The 20,527-nt window shown below is 35.2% G+C and overlaps 1 protein-coding gene across 1 annotated transcript in view; it reads right to left on the bottom strand.

Moving 5' to 3' along the window:
- The window catches only part of CFAP47 (cilia and flagella associated protein 47), a 259,541-nt gene that overhangs the window by 120,282 nt on the left and 118,732 nt on the right, over positions 1 to 20,527 (bottom strand). Inside the window, exons 48-50 of the mRNA XM_063182155.1 lie at positions 19,220 to 19,393; positions 9,619 to 9,730; positions 297 to 425 (exon numbers count right to left, since the gene is read on the bottom strand). Coding sequence (XP_063038225.1) covers positions 297 to 425; positions 9,619 to 9,730; positions 19,220 to 19,393 — 415 coding nt within the window. The remainder of the gene's footprint in view (positions 1 to 296; positions 426 to 9,618; positions 9,731 to 19,219; positions 19,394 to 20,527) is intronic.

Here is a 20,527-nt window from a genome sequence, read left to right as displayed (position 1 = left end):
GCCTGCTTTGACATCAGCACTAACAGCATTATTGGAGAGTTACAAAGAAAGCATTGAAAAAAATTCTGTCCCTCTCCAACAACAAACAACAGTCACTGATGTTGTAAAAAGAGGGGGGGGGGGAGGAAAAGAAAAAACTGAGCTTAAGAATTCATTAAAATATTTCAGAAAGCACAAAAGGATTTCACACACTTTTTTGTAGGCTGCGCATACTAAGTATTCATTTAATTTTAAAACACATTGTGATGTAATTTTATGAAAATTGACAACAAACGCCTCGATAATAACAAACATACCAATGTCATCTGCATCAGGAGTCCTGGCTGGCAGCTTCTGAAGGGCCCCTTTGCCATCTGTCCTCTGTGCTGAGCTGCTGCCTTGAGGCTGCTGCTGGTCTTCATCTTCAGCAACAAATGAAATTACACCTAAAACAAATAGGTACCAGGTGTTGTATTAGCCAGGAATTAGCTTCACAAAAACAGACTGCCAGACATGCACAAGTATTTCCTCTGTTCAAAACTAATACAAAATGAAGGAAAGCTTCCATTCCAGGTGTCAGCCATCCAATTAGAATTCATGATATTAAAAATATCTCTTGAGTAAGAGCAAGGAAATCAACCAATTTTTGTCCCCAAAGAGCTCTTCTACTTGCCTGAAGAGATCCATAATGGGCACCTGAGAAAGATCAGTAGTAGGAAACACAATACAAACAAGGACTTCATAAAAGTTACAAAATCTGGTGATCACTAATTCTATCTTTTTCCCAGCTCAATTTTCTGTGCACAATCTTGATTGCTGCTGTTATTTCTTTTTAAATCACAGTGTCTCATTCTAGTGATATAAGAGAATAACTCTAATAGTTAAACTATTCCTGTGATACATTTTTGTATTGTATGCTAAATTTTAATCAAATGTGACAAGAAGATACAACACAGACAAACACAGACAAACACAGATAAACCCAGGATTTATAAATTGCCAGATCTCTATTTAATAACATAAAATCTAGTATGTACAGGGTGCCTTTAAATAACATTAATGTTATTCTGGAAGATTTTATATACTGGCTTCCATTAGCATCTTTTCATTTCTTCCATTTCTTGCCTCTAAGAATTTCAAATCTACACAAACTTTTGGAAATACCAAATAGCATTCTACCTGCATCTAAATTATTTTCCTTCAGTGTTTGAACATATTTTGGAGACTATCTAAGCCAAAATAAATACATTTTGCAGGTTTAAGTCTTGCTCCATATAAAATCTAAGGAGGTGACATTTTATGCTATTATATAGTAAGAAATGTTCTCATTGTGATTATTAGAATTTTTGTGACACATATCCAAAGGTGACTTTGTTCATTGTGTCTTACCAAGGACTTGAGAAAACTATTATTAATGGAACTTGTAAAATTTGAAATGGGGAATTCTTATGAGAGTCCCAGAACAATTTGATTTGAAAATACCTACATCTAATGGAATCCTTTGTTTCTGCAGCTTTGAGTGGGGTAGAGGTGTGACAAGAAAAACACTGACAAACTATCCCTACTAAGAAGGATTATATTAAATAATTATAAGGAAGAATCTCTTTTTCTTTGAGAGTCAGCAATTGAGAAGCACAGGTATAAAACAGTGAAGTTAAAAACAAAATTAAAAAAATGGAAATAAGTTTCAATCCAGAGGAAAAATATAATATATAACTTCAAACTTAAAAAAAAAACTAGAATCCCAAATTTTTTTTAATTAAGAAAACTCTACTTAAATGCAAATAAACTAAACTAATTAAAAAACAAACCTACAGAATTTCAAATGAAAAAGTTTTAAAAACTACTAAAATTACTCACAGTAATTAAGTCAGAACTTGGCTCCAAAGAGGATAAGGAGTGACTGCAATTTCAGGAAATTAGTGATTTTTTTATTTTTTTAATCTTAAAAATAAGAAACATGTGCAAGAAGGACAAAAAAAAAAAATAAAACCATTATGGAAAGGATAATGAAGACTGAAGAAAATGCTCAAGGTATATAAATCTTGAGGTAAGAGAACACATGGAATAGCACTAATAGGTAATGGACCATAGGATAAATGACTAATTAATGACTAATGACCACAGAATTCTAACTAATTAATCTGATTTTATGTATCAGTATAAAATCCTAGTATTATTTTGGTCTATTGAATCACAATATTAGGGATATGCAAAGTGTAAGAGAGAATTTATTAATTTTAAATACCAATCCTTGCCATCAATATGCTCAAAAGTTATCAACAATTAGAATAAAATTCGTAAAAATATGCAAAATTGTAGCTTTGAAGTTGATCAAAAAGTCTTGGCTAAATGCTAATCAATACATTCATAAATTCTACCAAATTCTTACAGTAAAGAATATTTTGTTGCACTTAAGGAAAAATTATTAAAATTTTAAAATTATAGTTCTTCCTTCCAGTGACCATGGAAGATTTTCTTTACCAATTTTCTGTATTTCAGAATCACAAATTATCCATTTGTGAGCGTGGGAGAAAGAGGGACAGAACAGGAGCAATTTAAGTAATGAGATGGTAAAACAAAGACTGGCTTTTGTTCTCTGCACAAAATGTGGCCTCAAAGGCATCAAAATAATTTGCTTAAGCACTTGAATAATTAATTTTTGTTTGCAGCAAATATTGGAATGCTTGAAAAGTTCCAAAAGAATAAATTGCTGAAGAATATTTCAAGAGCTATGAGAGGAACTATGGTAACTGAAAACTACTTGAATTGCTAAACCACTGTGCTGATAATCCACCAATTGCATGATCAAAAAAATCAGTGGAGAATTGCAGAATAAGTGCTGACACTCCATTTTCCTACTTCATGAAAACCAGAGCTCAAACAAACAGAGTTAATAACAATGAGGTTTTAATCTTGATCGATAAAGGTGAATTAATGTGGTGAATACAGATCTCTGCAAGGCTCTCAATTAAATCTGTCAAAGTATTTCTGGAAAAAATAATGAGTTTTACTGCAGATGGTATACATTTTGTAACTCAGTTTATCTGCTTAATCTTAAAATATTAATAAATTGTATTTTGTAATTTTCACGGGCACCAAAGTATCTACTACGGGCTCAAAGCTATTTGAATATTTTATTAGGGGAAAATAAAAAGAAATCATTGCTGGAAAGAACTGCAAATAACAACAGAAAAGAGTGTATTAATTTCATGTCAAATCAAAAATGCAGAATCCTTATCAGTGAAGACAGTAAAAAGTATGATCTGCATGACTTGAGCCTATAAATTAAGGCAGAACATTTTCCTAGGAAGAATTCCTAATTAGAATGCTCTCCTGGTTTGCGAGTAAATGGTGGAATCCACTGACCCTTATTGGATCCTAAGATAGCAGATGATACATAAATATATTAATTTATTTGAATTATGGGCTACAAAAATATTCCTGTCAAGAGATATTTTGCAGGATGGGAAAAAGAATTTTATACAATGAAGAGTAATAAAAAGTACTTTGTGCTCTATGAAGTCATAAATAATACATTGGAAATGTGCAGAAATGCTGCTTTAAAAATGACAGATTTCAAATAAATACAAAAAGTAATTTTACATTTTTCATGTGGTTCTGCTGAGCTTGGCTCCTCTGCTTTTAAAGAGCTTTGACACAGAAAGTTCTGGTCTTCTGGCTGTGAATGCAGAGTCATCTTACAGAACTTTTACTTACCAGTGCATCTCACTTTTCAATATTGATGCTATACAACAACTGATAAATGATAACTTTTCAAACACAACAGTCCTCAATGTTTGGGTTTTTTTGTTTTGGGTTTTTTTTATATCCAATTGCTCTGTTCTGACTTCTCTGTCACACATTACACAACAGTGTAACTTGCCAAAATATCATGGCTGACAGTTTTTAAAGCATACATTCAAGAGCAAACCAGATTTCACCTGCATCCCAGATACAATTCCCACCAACTCAACTGGCCACAGAATTATGCCATCATCATCTGGTTTAGGAAACAAGACTCCTTAGCTGTCCTTTTGCATATATATAAGATACTAAATTTGCATATATGATCCTAAAATTGTAAAAGCAGTGATACAAGTATTTCTGAAATTCTACTGAAAATTAATAATTAAAATTTACACAAATTGAGTGTTATATTTTTGCTGACACATCACTGATTTAAAAGCTTTCTTGGTCAAAACATCATTGCACATTTTCTAGGTTTACTAGCCAGTGTTGGAACATTTTATACAACTGTAGTCTAAATATTAATACCAAAGGCTTGCTTTGTATTGCTTCAGAGAAGATGCATCCCTTTAAAAGGAGGCAGGCTATTTTATTTCTCAATAAAATTGTAATTACAACACCCCATGTTAGGCTGACTCATTGGCTATATTCCACACACCCCCTGTATCCATGCATATAATTATGAAAGCAAGAAGTGCTCAGTGCTTTCCTCTGTATAACTTAAATGGAATATTTAAAAGATACATAGTGTGCATGATTACTTTCTGCTGCAGAGAGATAAAAGTCCACAATATCCCAATATTTTAACTGGAAAAACACCCCAGAAGGCTACAGGGCCACAGAATTCATCACACAAATCTGAAAAGATATAGAAACATTTGGCTTGTGGTTTAAATATACACATTAACTCAATAAGGTCTTGGGAGTGGGAAGAGGCGTCTTTATTTTTCTTGTTTTTTTCTGGCCAATGGAATCTATGTACAGTTGCTGCCACAGAAAAGTTCCTCAAAAGAGATAAGATAAATTAACAAGATGAGTGTAATTTATGTAGCTATTTGGCCAATTTTTTGTTCTTGTAGTTTTTCTATTGACAAAAAAAAAAAAAAAAAAAAAAAAAAAAACAGGATATTTACTGTAGATTAGTACAAAACTTTACAATCTTTATTTTCCTAGGGAAATGTTTGTGATAAAACATTTAAATCCTAAGGAGTTTCTGTAAATCCTACTTGTTGGTATATTATGGTTAAATGAATTTCTCCCTGCAACAAAAAATGAGAATAAGCTTTAAGACTCATACCAAGGAGAAATGAGCAGGTGGCAAATCCTGCTATCAACCATATCTGGTTTTGTAGCATTTAATAAAGAGGTGAATTGTTTCGTTTATAATGCTCACTGCCTCTTCTTAATGTGACAATAAATCCAGAATATGGAAGGGCACAGGAGCCTGAAGCGATGGAAGGAAAGGAAATTTCAAGGAAAGAAAGGAAATTTCAAGGAAAGAAAGGAAAGGAAGGAAGGAAAGGAAGGGAAGGAAGGAAAGGAAGGGAAGGAAGGGAAGGAAGGGAGGAAGGGAGGAAGGGAGGAAGGGAGGAAGGGAGGAAGGGAGGAAGGGAGGGAGGAAGGGAGGGAGGAAGGGAGGGAGGGAGGAAGGGAGGGAGGAAGGGAGGGAGGAAGGGAGGGAGGGAGGAAGGGAGGGAGGAAGGGAGGAAGGGAGGAAGGGAGGGAGGAAGGGAGGAAGGAAGGAAGGAAGGAAGGAAGGAAGGAAGGAAGGAAGGAAGGAAGGAAGGAAGGAAGGAAGGAAGGAAGGAAGGAAGGAAGGAAGGAAGGAAGGAAGGAAGGAAGGAAGGAAGGAAGGAAGGAAGGAAGGAAGGAAGGAAGGAAGGAAGGAAGGAAGGAAGGAAGGAAGGAAGGAAGGAAGGAAGGAAGGAAGGAAGGAAGGAAGGAAGGAAGGAAGGAAGGAAGGAAGGAAGGAAGGAAGGAAGGAAGGAAGGAAGGAAGGAGGATATTGTGATATTGTGATCCAGCAGAGCCATTCAATAATCAAGCAACCAGAAGAGCCTCCAAGCTTTGTCTTTGCCCCCACTGAATTAGTCTCAGTTTGTCAGGGTGATGTGGGTGAAGAGGAACTGCTCAAAGCAAACAGGCAGGTGCTGGAAATACAGCTTAGGCTACAAGAAACTACAGAGATCATCTTTCTCCCTCGTGGGTGTTTATGTTTCCATTGAAATTATAGTGATCAGTAGATCAATATGCAGAATTCCAGAAAAAAAAGTGACTTTTTTTTTTTTCTTAATCCCAGTGTCAAAGACATAATAATGATAAACAAATTCAATCAACTCATTTACAGGCCAGAATGTATTGGCATCATCTTCACCACCTCAAAACTGTCCTACAGCTGCATCTGACAAGCCTAGAAATCATATTAAATAATATTAAATAATATTAAATAATATTAAATAATATTAATTATTAAAAATAATTAATATTATTTAAAGACCTGGAACATGCTGTCTGTTTTTCCTCAATTTAGGTTTCTAAGCAGCATTGAAAAGCACTGCCTACTAAACATAGATTCAGTTAAAAAATTAGGGAAAGGTGAGAAATAAAGTTAGAAAGCTCCTTTCCAAATGCTAGGGGGTTGTATGAATAAAAGGGCACTGACTATGAAAGGTTTGTGTGGTTTTTTTGCAGAAGACATATTCAAGTATTATGAGTTTTGCTGTGTTCTGGAAAAATTCTGGTCTATTCTGTGGAAAGCAGAAATAAAAATTTGATAAAATATAAAGCAATCTGTAGAAGATGCTTTCTCAAACCTGAAGAAAATTGCTCAATTACTCAGAAAACAGACTGCTGAAGAATTTTATGTAGTGACAGAATCTTGTTTGAGGTGTTTATTTGCTATTATTTCTCTGTTAAAGCTGTCACACACCTAAAAACTAGCTGAACCATGTAATATAAGCACTTTATTGGAATGCTTCCAAATGGGTTTTAGAAAATAACTGGGCCCATTTTTCGCTTAGCAGCCATAAAACAGTAAGACAGAAAGCTAAAGCTGCATAATTTTGCAGCTATATAATTTTGGAAATAAAAGGACTCCAAAAATAAATGAAAAATGCAAACCATTTGCTCAGTACAACTTACATGGTAAAAGTTCTTTCATTAGAATTTATTTTAATATGAAAAAACAGTATTAGAACATCAAGACTACAAAGTTTTACAATCACAAGTTAGGAAGTTCTGGACTTGAAATTATTCATCTAGAGTTCTCAGCTAGGTATCAAAATGAAATGATTCAACTAGAGTTCCCAGCTAGGTATCAAAATAGTTGTTCTTTTTTCCTTGCCGGATAAAATTGACTCCCTCTGCAGATAGCTTTGGAACACTGCTTTTTATTTTGTCATTCCAACTGTTCACCCCATGGATTATTTTCTTCCTTCTAAACAAATTCACCTGACTGAATACTCTTTTTATTTTTTTTTTTTTGGGGGGGGGGAAGGGAGAAATGTTTAAATTATACTTTTCTTGTAGTGTCTTGAACCTGGAAAGGATTAAGATTCCTGAGTATTGCCTAATTCCTACTTGAATCACCTACATCTAATATGTGACTCTCAAGATTCAGGGTGGCTGTTGAAATATCCTGAAAGCCAAAAACCCAAAAATAAAAATCCAAAAATGCATTCACATATATTTTATAATATATATATATATATATATATATATAATTTTTTTTAATTTTTTTTTTTTTTAATCTTTGAAATTGAAGTTTCTCAGGGCCTGGAAACTCTGCTCTGGAGAACAAATATGACTTCCCAGCCTTGCACAGTGTGATGCAGACAGACTCCCATTCTCCTTGAAGCACAAAAAAGCACTTCCTAACACATTACCTTAGGTAGGACACTTGGTAGTCAGGTTTACATCAAACCTAACATCAGACAGCAAATTCAGCTGCTGCTTTCCACACCTGTGACAGGGCCTCTCTTCCCTCCACCCCTCTCCTGCTACAGCAGCTGAATGATCAGAGAGTGAGCACGGATTTCTGTGAGAGAGCCAAACCTGTCTCTGTTCCAGGGGAAGAATGAACATGATTTCCTGAGGTGATGATTAAAGCAAGCCCTGAGCCAGGGGGTGGATTGCAGATAACTGGGCCCTGTCCTTTACAAAGGATAACTTTACCCTTCTGTCAAATTATTTTAAAGTGTAAAATAAATGAAGTTTTCTGAGAAGAAGGGCAGATGTGGCTTCCCAGCATTTGAACCAGCAACTTTTTGTAGGGTTAGAGAAACTGACTGTTCTCTCTTTTTTCACTCAGTGAACATATAATACTTCAAAACATAATGGAAACCATTGTGATAGAAGTCAAGGGAAGGAGCGAACATTGGAGATGTAGATCTGAACATGCCATCTATGTCCCTTTGAAGGCATGGCTTTTATCACCTGGTATTAATTTGCTCTCTGATAGATCCCTTGGAGCCTCTTCTACTGAAACTTTCATTATATATAAAAGAACTGGGGATTTTCTAAGGCAGAAGAAGAGACTATCCCTAAATCTTTAATGCTTAAAAAAAAGCCATGTTTAAATATAGTACATCCTCAATATTTCCTGGTGCACATTTTTGATGGTTACAATTTCATTGAAAGCTGATTCCTATTCATGAAGCATGATTTTTTTACAGGGCTACAGATCAGGGCACTGAAATCTTCCTATGGCACTAGGCCAAGCCTTTTTACAGGTATTAATTTCTTTGCACAAGTCACTTGTGAATTGAGATGGCATTATTAGTTAGGTTTTACATATCAGGTACTGAAAACAAAATGGCCAAATGAGCAAAGTAGTTTGACATCCTCAGGGACAAGATTTAATAGCTTTTTAATGCTAAGAAAACAGCTGTCATTAATCTCAGTTGTCCAAGAACGGAGCAGAATCAAGTGCTTGGAGTTAGGAACCCACAAATTTGAAACTACACACACTAAGCATTTTCTATTGAGAGATTTATCCATTATTGGAAAGTTGAAATCTTTCCCTGAGTGCTACTCAGTTCCTTTAGGATGATCTCTGTTTCCATAATTCCCTCCCAAACACCTCTGTACTTTTCTCTGCTGGGAATTACTACAGTAGTTACCCTAAAGGGAAGGCAAAGATTGATTGTACAATTTCATTCTCAAAACCATGCTTTTCACATTGTGAGCTAAATAATGAGCACCATGGAATTTTAGAACCATTACCAAACATATAAAAATTATGAAATCTGAATTGTTATTAAAAAAGATAAGCAGGAAAAACATTAATGATGGGATGCTGACATTGGTTAAAAATATCCAGAGTTTTGCTATTGTATCATAAAAATACCATTATAAACATGGATGGATGCAAATTATGAACAATTAATTTTAGATCTCCCTAGCCTCCACTATATGTCAAAGAAAGAACCCAGTTCACTGAATTCTATTTATGTGCTCTTGCCTTGTGGTCAACAGACTGAACATTAATTAAGGGAAAAATCAAATTCTGGTCTCTGCCTTTACATCTTTGGTTGTAGTAGTGCTAAAATATCTAAAAGGATTAAACAGGTTTTGGAAAATTAAATTTAGATCTACGAACCTGGTGATAATTCAAAAACCATTATTTCCTATTTAGTCAATTTTCATGAGACCAATTAAATACATAAAGTTGTTCAAATGCTGGCATTTTTGAAGAACTTGACTACACATTTAGCAGTAAGATACCTTTAAAAATAAAAATATGAGCCAGCTTAAAAATATGAATCACCAGTAATGACAACCTTACTTCCAGAAGACAGGTTATGCAGAAAAGATGCAAGCATTAGGTGTAAGGAGATTTAACCTGGTAATTTAAAGGGATATTTTATATATTTAAGCTCTAAATAGTACCTTGAAAGACTCCTCGTCTGCAGGGAGATATACTCAAGGTGTAAGCAGCAGTGTCCTCTGGGTTGACAGCCACATCAGGGGCACCACTCAGCATTGAGAGATTGGAATACACCTGGGGAAGACAAATCACAGAGAGGAAAACTCATCAAAAGCCAGTAACTATTGCAAGAACACCACAGAGACAATATCCATTCTACCATAGAGACAATATCCATTCTACCTTTGGAGAGTAGAATAGAAAATGTGGCATCAATAAGTCCTAAACTATACAAATGAAAGAATACACACTATAAGAGAAATGCTGGTGTATACAGATGATATCAAGCACAGATTTTGAAGTCATTGCTCACCATGATCAAAAATACCTTGCTTAGACCACGGAACTGCTTACATATGCAGAGATTTGCACAGTTAGGCCCTTAATATTTTACATACATTTTTGTTTGAAAAATAACAAAGAGATTCAGCAGTACTGATCCATCTAAATAGACAGAGCAAAGCAAATTCTGAAGGGTCATTCTAACATCATTTGCTAAACCTCAAGTGATATTAAACTGTGCTATATGATATGTCACATTTTGTAAATGACACATACACATGGCATGCATGGTAACTCTCAGGGCAATGTAGAGACCAATAGAATTTTCACATGCAGAAATTTTGATTTTGCAAACTGTAAAACTCATTGGGAGAATATAGGGTGAGTATTTTTTAATTGCATCTCATTTCCTTCTCTCTTATACAGAGTTGCTAGAGAAATTCTCTGAGCAGCTGCTCATGGTGATGCCTTAGGATTTTAGCTTTCACATTTTTCAAATCCTGTACTGCATTAGTATATGACTTTAAACTCTATATAGTGTTAGTTAACTGTCTTCACTTTTGGTCAGAAAAAACAATACTTCTAGGCCTGAAATTCAAGGGCACCCTACTCCCTCAGGCCCTGAAAAGTAGAAAAAAAAGTTAATTGTTGGGGGACAAACTGGGGGAATAAGACTTGATTACCCGAAGCTGTAATGGGAGGGTTAAGCCCTGGTGTGTAAATGGACCAAACTTGGATCTGTCTGAAAAACTCATGGCCATGGTTCATTTTGGGTGTAGCCCCTTGGGGAGGCTTTGTCTGCTCTTAATGCACCTGAAGGCCCTTCATTAAACATATCTGCTTTTATTCTCTTAATCCTGCCTGGCCTCTCTTTTTAGGTAAGCCAGGAAAAGGCATCGGTGGAAAAGGTGTTCAGGCCTGAGACATCCCTGGGCAGAGCTGGCCTGCCAGCATCCAAGTGAATACCTGCATTCTACAAAGATTTCTTTTGCAACACTAATAGCATTAGATGCACATTCATTCTTAAAGTAAATATATTTTCTTATTATTTTCTGTAGAAAATAAGCATATTCTTAAATAATCTTTTCTTCTGATACAGACAATCATTGCCTACAACACATTCCCTCTCTGTAGTATTTATGTTACTGTAATTCTTTTTTCAGGTGCTGGTTCTTCTAAATCCAGAATTTCTATTCCAAGTTACAGATTAAAAAAGCCTGCAAAGCTACAGCCTTTCTCTTCCCCAATAAATCTACATTTCAAACTGGATAATAGAAGTCCAGCAACCAGAAAGAATAGGAAGAGACTGGCAAGAGGAAAAAAAAGGCTAAAACAGAGACAGATGAAAAGACTTGTTGAATTGGCATTTGGAGAAAAATAACTGGAAAAAATTTTTTTTAACTTGTCCACCAAGAGCAAAGCATAGGAAAGGTGGGGCTGTTACACACTAGAGATGGGGAAGACACATTTTTTAACATATAAACAATAAATTAGTCACACTTCTACATTTATGGACTTTTCCATTTCAGTTTACAATGAATGTACACAAGAGTGAAGGATAAGTACCTAAAAATACAACTAGGAATAATAATAATGACAGCAAATTACTAGGGATAGAAATAAGATTAGTTAAAATGAGATTTCTATTTAAGGAAAAAGTAACATGGAGACAGAAACAGAAGTAGGATAAATGTGATTCATTTAAATTGGATAAAAAGCAGAAGGGTAGAGTAATTCAGTTTTTATCAAAGACTGGACATACCAAATAAATTTCTACCAAAAGATTTCAAAGTAAAAGGAACACTACTGGCATGACTGACTATAATAAAGAAGAAATGCCTCTGGATTGCTGATGAGTAAATATGGACCAGAAGTTTGATTTTCTGTCATTCATGAGAAATTTTGGACAGTTTTTCAAAGTAGTGAACTAACAGAAGCTAAATTATTTTAAAATTAAGTTTTTAATCTTAAGGAAGGGACTGTATAACCAAATAGGACAAGGTTGTGTATAAGCAATGAAATTATGTCAGTACACACACGGCCTCTGTTTCGGTGTTTGAATCCAGATCCTGTTTCAGGAGACATGAAGGAATTCTCCCTTCCCTGTCCTGCATCAGATTAAACCTTTTGGGATCAGATGCTCACGAAAACTTGCACATAACTGATGCTGACCTCAGCCTGTGTCACCTTTCCAGCTGCAGTCATTAAACTCACATTCCTCAAGCTGCTTGCTACTCCAGAGCTATAACACAAATATTCACCATCTTATTGAGGAATCACCCCCATTCATTTACTAACCCTATTTGTCTCTGTTATGTAAGTTACTCACACCTCAGCCAATCTCCAAGCAGTGGTCACAACAATTCAGTCTCCTACTTCCAACCTCCTGAGTAGGTTTATGGTTGTCACAAACCATACCTCACTCTCATGTGTTCCGTAAACAGAGCTTTGTCTTGCTCCAATGGCCATGTGATTATCAGCTCTGTTACTGACACCAATTAAAATTATCAACTTCAAATGACAAATGGATAGTAAAAGTGCATGCCCAAGCCTGCCCATGCACACAGGCAATTTATCCTAATATCAGAATTCATACTGAGACTCATTCTCATTTGTTCACAGACATTTGGGATTCTAATATGGCATAATGTTGCATAACGAGTCTCTGCTAACTGCTGGTTTATTACAAAATAACAATGGATCCAGGAATACTCAGAAAGTGAAAAAGCTGGAGAATTTAAAAGTACACACAGGGGAAAGTCCAGAAATAGCAGATTTCTACAACAATAAGTAGATGCAGAGATTTTCTAAGTTTAGAGGAAAGTTTTGAGTGAAGCAACAGAAGAATTTATAGAGAATAAGCTTTAATTTAACTTCGTTCTGAATATCAGAGAGAGAGCTATTTCTTATTAAAATGCATTTTATGAGGATTATATGTAAGAACAGGACACAATTTTAGTCACAGATGTAGCATTGAATAACCTTATGTCCTGTAATAGTCCACAACACTGTGTTCCTGAAGGTACCTTAATATGCCTAACAAAATCTTCTATGGATCACTGCTGTTAGGCAAATACATTTTGAAAGAAGAAAATGGGGCATAAATTGGGGTGTTTTTGTCAACAACAAAAATAATATTGATGTACAAGCTATTTAAAATTAGTCAAGATATGGAATTACTTCTTCCAATTAGTGGGAGAGGCAGTTTGTCAGCTTCTGCCCTGATGTGCAACCAGAGAACGATGAACAATTACAGGCAGATTAACCAGAACCCACACCAAGGGTGGGGCTGCAGAGATATGAACTTACTCACAGTATTTATACTGAGAGAAACAGGCAGATCTGCACATAAACACTGAGGAACACACAAAATTTATCAGGCATAAATAATTGCATAAATAATAAATAATAAATCAATTATAAATAATAAATAGTTTCTTAAAATATGTTAGATCACTATACTCAGGAAACTAGAATTGCAGAATAACTCAGTAGAGCCAAAATGTAAATTGTTATTAAAATTATCATTGTGACCCTGTACAACATTTGCTCAAATCAATTCATACCCAAGGATTTGGTTTTTAAATTACAGCATTCTCCATTTTCTTATATATCAAGTCATTATTTACACACAACCAGAAAGTATAAATGTATAAAATGCTGGAATTTAAAACTAATTTATCAGCCACTGTTTGAAAAATTATTCTGCAGAACTGTAATATAGCTATTTAACATAAACAGAAATGGAAAACCAAACTTCATAATTACAGTAACTTTTTCCAGAGCTGAATAACCAAAGAAGCATAACTCCAAAAACTTAAGGGCAAAGTGATGAATGGATGTACAAACATAATTAAATATATTTAAACTCCATTGTGTCTTAGTGTAACAAAGTTAGACAGTAACATATTCAAGGCTTCCATTTGAAAATTGTTTCTCAGGTCTGTTCAACAATATTGAGAGGCTCTACTTAGCAAAAAGTTTATGCTCTTTGACCCTAGGCCAGAAGCCAATCTGTAGGAGTCTCTGATCAATGTGACAACAAGACTCTTCACAAAACTCTCAAGAATGGCAGTTTTCCAAAACAATCCCCCATTGCTTTCCCTCATCCACCTTTCAGTGCAAACTTTCCAAATTTCTGAATCACTAGGAACTCATTTAATTCTTGCAATCACTCTTATTTTGCCACCAGCATGTTATCACACTGAATTGAAACAGCTTTGCATTGCACTGAGGATATTCCCCAAATAATTCCTGCCTGTTGAGCAGCAATCTGGAGTTCTACGTAACGAAAAATGCTACATAATCCAGATTTGTTCCTAAACCAGGCCACCTGTCAAAACCACTAACACATTTCAAGAAACAAATTTGACCATAGACCTCAAAATGCCCTTAATTGATCTAAAAATTTCACAAGTTATCAAAAAAAACGTGGCAACAACTAAACTTATTCTGAAAATTCTGTAGGCTTTTGAACCATTCATTATTATTAAGATTGCCTTTTCTTTAGTGAAAAGTACCCCTGTTACAGAAACTCTGGGTGATACAGGAGAAGCCAAAGAAATTGAAAGGACAGATAAAAATTGAAGCATTATGGAAGACACAGATCCACTTGTTGTTAAAGAATATAAACATGACCTTGAACAACCAGGTTACTGCACTCGGCACAGAATTTATTCTCAGAAAATCTCAGATACATCACCAAACAAGAGTTAGGCTGAACAGGGAAGCCCCTCATTAAAGGTTTATTATTTGTACATAATTTTATTAATGTGAAGCACTTTTCACAAATACCTAACCTTCATGACATTGTCTTGGTCACATTGTAAAAACCTACAATGGGTATACAGAGAATAGATAAAAACAGACTGAAAAGCTGGGGATTTGATTTTTTTTTCATTATGTTTTTATTCTACAATTTTATAAAATATTAGTAGTTTGTATAACCTAATCCCTGAAAGGTAATTTAACTGGGTCTTGAGATTCCTCTAGAGAGTTTACTTTATTAACATTATTTTGAATAGCAATGAGAAAAACAGTTGCAGAGTTTTGTATTTTTATTGCAAAACCATGCCTTGAAAGAATTAGGCATCTTTATAGCTAAAGTTTTTATCAGAATTTATAGCTTTTAAAAGCTATAAATTTTTTTAAAGTTTTTAAAGAATTTATAGCTAAAGTTTCTATCAAAGGTATCATTAGAAGGAGTCACAAACACATCAGACAATTATTTATATCCAGTTGACAAAGATTTATATAAATAAACAAGAAAATTGCATTTAAGGTTTTGTCATGAGACTGAGACATTGGATTTTCATAAAAATGCTTTACACTTCCTCCTCTTCTCGAAGGATTTGAATGTAATTTTACAGACACAAAAATCCATTTACACTGCAGTCACTTACCTTCTATTAATTTATCATCAGAGAAAGATGTGCTCTCTGGCTGATGTTATATATGCATAAATTCTTTATGAATTCTGTTGTGATTTTTTTTTTCATATACAGGAGTAAGTTAATCACAAGGAAGACTATTTATTGTTAGATCCCTTAGAACCAACCACGAAGAGCACAGTGGCAGCACTTCCCTAAGGAACTACACATCAATCAGTAGAAAATAATTCATAAAACCATTCATATCTTTCCAAGGGAATTTATGGAAATTGTCTTTTTAATCACGGAAAGCTTTGTGAGCACTGGAAGGGTTTTGCTTAGTAGTTTTAAATGTAGACTGACGGAGCCATGCACATGACCTCCCCTGAACTGCAAAGGCACTTCTTCCCTCCCCAGCTCTAGAGCCACACTAATGTTTGCACAGAAAATCAAACCACATCTATAAAAATTATTGCTGCCCCAGACATAAACCCTCTGTATATGATTAAAAAGGAAAAAAATAAATTATTCAGCTGGAAGAGGACTGTCTTTCTGCAATAAAGGCAAGGATTATTTCCTTCTTCCTTCCAGACTTAAATTTCATTTTAAACAGTCACTTTTGCAGTAGTAGCCTCATTTTGGCTCAGGCTATTAGAAAAACACAGCAAATACGAGAAACAGAGTAGCATATATATAACATGATTTTTTTGAATGAAATGAGGTTTTTTGTTAAGTTTACAGTTTAATATATTCAGTTATTAAAATGAAATAGTGAAGCTAAATTTAGACCTCCAAGGCAAAATTAACCAAGTATTAGTTCAGCTAAATTACTTGTTGCTAAGTATTCCTCGTGCAGTAAATTGTTTATGGACATGCCTGTAAATTATTATGTTTGTCAGCTACTGGCACATCTCATACCATTCTTGATAAAGGTTGAGGTTTATTACTTCAGTAAATGAAATTCTTGTAATTTTTTTTTTAATATCATGTGCATCCCAGTTAATCTCTGAGAAATTACTCCATATGGTGGATATACTCCAGCAATGCAGGGTGTATGGGGCACATCAACCAACCAATCCAATAATGAAGATATTCATTAGCCAACAAAATTACAAAAGATCCCATGAAAAAAACATCCAAAATGATTACTTCTTGTATTATCTTTGCACTGTCTGCCAAGACTGACAACATGTCCTCTACCTAATCACCAACTTAGCTACAGCACAATACAGAAAACTGTCAAAGACTCTGGATTAAACAGGAGGAGGAGTTATTGGGCTGCCAGCAACTGCTCCCAGGGGAAACACAAACAAAGCAAAACCAGTGCTCTGCTTCACCACAGACTACCCAGATATTACAGTAACCAGGCAGCACGGAATGAACAACAGCAACAAAATTAGAATAACTTCATTTTCCCATTGCCCTTTGTGCTACATACATCTGAGTAAATAAAGCTTATTTGGCATTTCCAACAAGGCTGTGGGTCACAGTTCCCTCTTAGAGGAGGTTTTCTAAATTCCTCTAATAACTGCAGATACCTGTGATCATGTTCTGGATTTAGTGATTAAATCCTGATTTACAGGCAGACTGTTTTGGAAATAAAAGCAAGCAAATGAACTTTGCTCACTCCAATAGCACAAGACGCTACGTGACATCTGCTGGAGAGTGCTGGAAGTGATTAAAACTGTTTGCTTTGGTGGAGGGGACAGCTTCCAGACTCCATCAGGCTTTGTAACCATGCCTTCTCCAGCAATTCCAGCCCACCTTGCTCCAAGTGTTCTGCAACTGCTCCTGGCTGAGAACCTCGCACAGAGAAAATGCATTATTCACACTGAGTAATTTATTATATGCACACATGCATGAAACAGCTGACCTTACTGTTTCTCTCCTAAAGGTCCCAGAGCTAGAAGAGCACACACAGTTGGATAGTCAAGCAGTATTTCACAGAGATGAAAAAAGCACAAAAAACCCTCCACATCACAAAACCAAATTTCAAGGCCCAGAGAACACCCTCAAGGAGATCAAAGTTCAGTCAGAAAGAGCTCACCCTGGAATAGTTCAACTATCATAAATTCATTTAATGCAATATTTCTGAAAAATACACACAATGAATAATTTTAATGTATTCATTTTGAACTTTGTTATTTCTGTACCTTTCACTTACATTGGCACAAAAAAATTGAGTTCACACAAAATAGGGAAGCAGGAAAAACAGTTCTGTTGCCAAAAACACTCACTTCTTCCAGAGATAAAAGTACAATTATATCATAAATGCAAACGCATTCACATCTGAAAAACTAAACTGTTGAAAATAAAAATGTCAAAGCTGGTGATGCCCAAAAAATTCATTTCTTACTTTGTTTTGGGGATGATAATGAGTCAAAAAATAGCAATATGAACCTGAACCTTTCTGTGACATATGAAGTTTACTAAATGTAGATTGACCTGCAAAAGTGGAAACCTGGAAAACAGGAGACTAGCAAGAAGATATCCAAGGAAGGATTTTCACATTGGCATGAATTATCATTACTTTATAGAACATTGCTGCTGGTATATACATGATCTCTCTTTATATCTTATGGTCAAATCATTACCTTTCAATTAGAATAAAGCAGCACTTGGACCTACTGGCACCAAGACAGAGAACAAAATGACTCATTTTGCAAGTCCACACTACGTAGCTAGTCAGATTTTATCTTCTAGCATGTAATTGTCCCATTTTCAACCCTTCCACAGAAGAAAAACTAAATATATATATTTAAAGATGCTGACAATTGTTAGCTGGCACTCCCCTGCATTGCTTCAATAGATGGAGCCATCCTGGCAAACACTGTATGGCTATAATATCTGGATGCTATCTAATTTAGATTTAAATGCCATGATAGAGTTACAAATATGGATTTTCATGAGCAAGATCCAACATGTTCCTGCTCAGAAATTTCTCAGCAGCTGAGAGGAAAAGCAGAATTTCATCTTTGTTGCCCTAATGTATATTCTGCCTCTGCTGGCATAGGTCATAGCGTCCAATACGTTGGTGCAGAAGGTGAGGAATGCTACAGAAATAGTTTTATCACTTCCATATTAAACATACAGACAAGATAAATATTATCTAATAGAAAAATTATGCTATTTCAGTACTAAAACAGTGCTTTTAATTAGGAAAGTGTGTTTGTGTAAACAGAGTTATAAAATATAGCTAATGGAAAGCATGAAAAATAATTATAATACTTAATAGTAAAAATATGTTCTTGAGCAAGGAAATCAATAAAACTGTATTCCTTAAGAATTTTTATTAACCTCCTCAGTAACCATTGCCTTTCAACAGCTCCAGTGATTACCACTGAATTTTCTCTTCTATCAGCAAACACACAAAGCATTCCCAGCTTCCTCCAGCATTCCTGAAACAACAGCTGGGCAATAGACAGCAACTGGGCCAGGCCACTGGGCCATGAGAAATTCATGTACAGTGAGCTCATGCTGCAATCCTTCCCTTAGGAGGACAATAATTTTTGTCCTTTTCATGTAATATTCAATATTTTATGAAGATTTTAGGAACCCAGTAATTCTCAGGCCCCTTGTTTGATTTCAAAACTCATGGACTTGGCCACCGGTTTCAAATTGTTGGAGAAGCAAAGATTAGCAAATGAACAGAGAACAATTGTAGAAGTGTTGTTCTCTCAGAGTAAAACATGAAGAAATCTTTTTTCCCATCAAGCACACAGTAAAATCATACATTATCTCATAGATTTCCTGACTATAAACATATCCATATATTATGAACTATAGAAAATTTTCTCATGGACACATGAATTTTATTAGCGGATCTGCAATTGCAGTAATTGTTGCTACTGTAGTACATAATGTATCAGTCCTATTCAGAAAAATATTTTTCATATTATTGCAAAAAAATTACCTTGTATTTTAGCATCTTCTTGGTATAATTGTGCACCCATAGGATTTTATGAGCCACCTTTCCCACTTGGCACTCTATCACAATGCAATCCTGAGGCAGAGGTTTCTTCCCTATTCCCTTAAGACTGAAGATGTTCTGAGTTCCAGCTGTAACATTTCTCAGAATAAGCCTTCCCTGTGACAGAGAAAGGAGAAAAAAAGAAGTTGTTTTATTACTGTACAAGTCCCCTTTGGTTGCCAAAGCAACTCCTTTAGTTTATTTATCTCAAATCTAGGTGACTCAGAGTGCTTACAAGAAAGGGCTCCTATTGACTTTCCTAGTTCTTTAATAAACCTATTGCTAAACAAAGAAGTCAACCAGAGAAACAAAACCTTTTATTCTAATTTTTTCTAAACCATTAAATTCAACAACATAAAGTTTTCCCATTTCTAGGTTTTCTACTTCTTGGCTTCTTCTTGAAAAACAAACATCTCCAAGAACATATGATCTCATGCCTCTTTGTCTCTCATATAATATTATAACTTTGATCATTGATTATTTCCACCTGTCCTATGAGCACAGGGTTGAGCCTGGAGAAAGGGAGACCCAAGGGAACTGCATTGCTCTCTACGAACACCTGAAAGGAGCCTGTAGTGAGGTGGGGATGGGTCTCTTCTCTATGTCTCAAGTGAAAGGTTGAAAGGAAATTACCTTAATTTGTGCCAGGGGAGGTTCAGATTAGACATTGGAAAGAGGTTTTTACTGGAAGAGTGGTTAGGCATTGGAATAAGTTCCCAAGGAAAGTGGTGGAGTCACCCTCTCAAGAGGCATCTGGATAAGGCATTTGGGACATGGTTTAGGGGTAACTATGGTGGTGTTGGGCTGACAGCTGGACTAGAGGTCTTTTCCAATCTGGATGATTTTGTGATTCAGCTAAAATGTCCTCCATAATAATTTGTCATCAAAGGATTCAGGGCTTTTGCCTTTTAATAATTTTGCAATACTGAATACCTAAACTGCATTATATTTTGTTGGTAACACATGTAGAAGGGTTACTCATGCTTCAAAAACATTTTTTTTTCATCTTTGGCATTTCACATATTTCAACAGCAACTTGTAGCCAAAATCTCTCAGCTGGGACACAGACAAAGCCACAAATACAGCTTCTTGCTAAAGGTGCTATAGGCTTTGCTCTGCTTGTGATTTTAACATTTGGAATAGTGATTGCTCTGATGGCAAATGCAGCTGTGAAATGGTGGCTTAACTTGTAAATAAAGTACTCATCACATAAATTATTTTGTGATGTAGGCATGCAATGAGAAATACTAC

The sequence above is a fragment of the Melospiza melodia genome, chromosome 2 (assembly GCF_035770615.1).
Source record: "Melospiza melodia melodia isolate bMelMel2 chromosome 2, bMelMel2.pri, whole genome shotgun sequence".
In the NCBI taxonomy this organism is placed as follows: Eukaryota; Metazoa; Chordata; class Aves; order Passeriformes; family Passerellidae; genus Melospiza; species Melospiza melodia.
The sequence above is the reverse complement of the archived record's forward strand: the minus strand, read 5'-3'. Positions and strand labels throughout refer to the sequence as shown.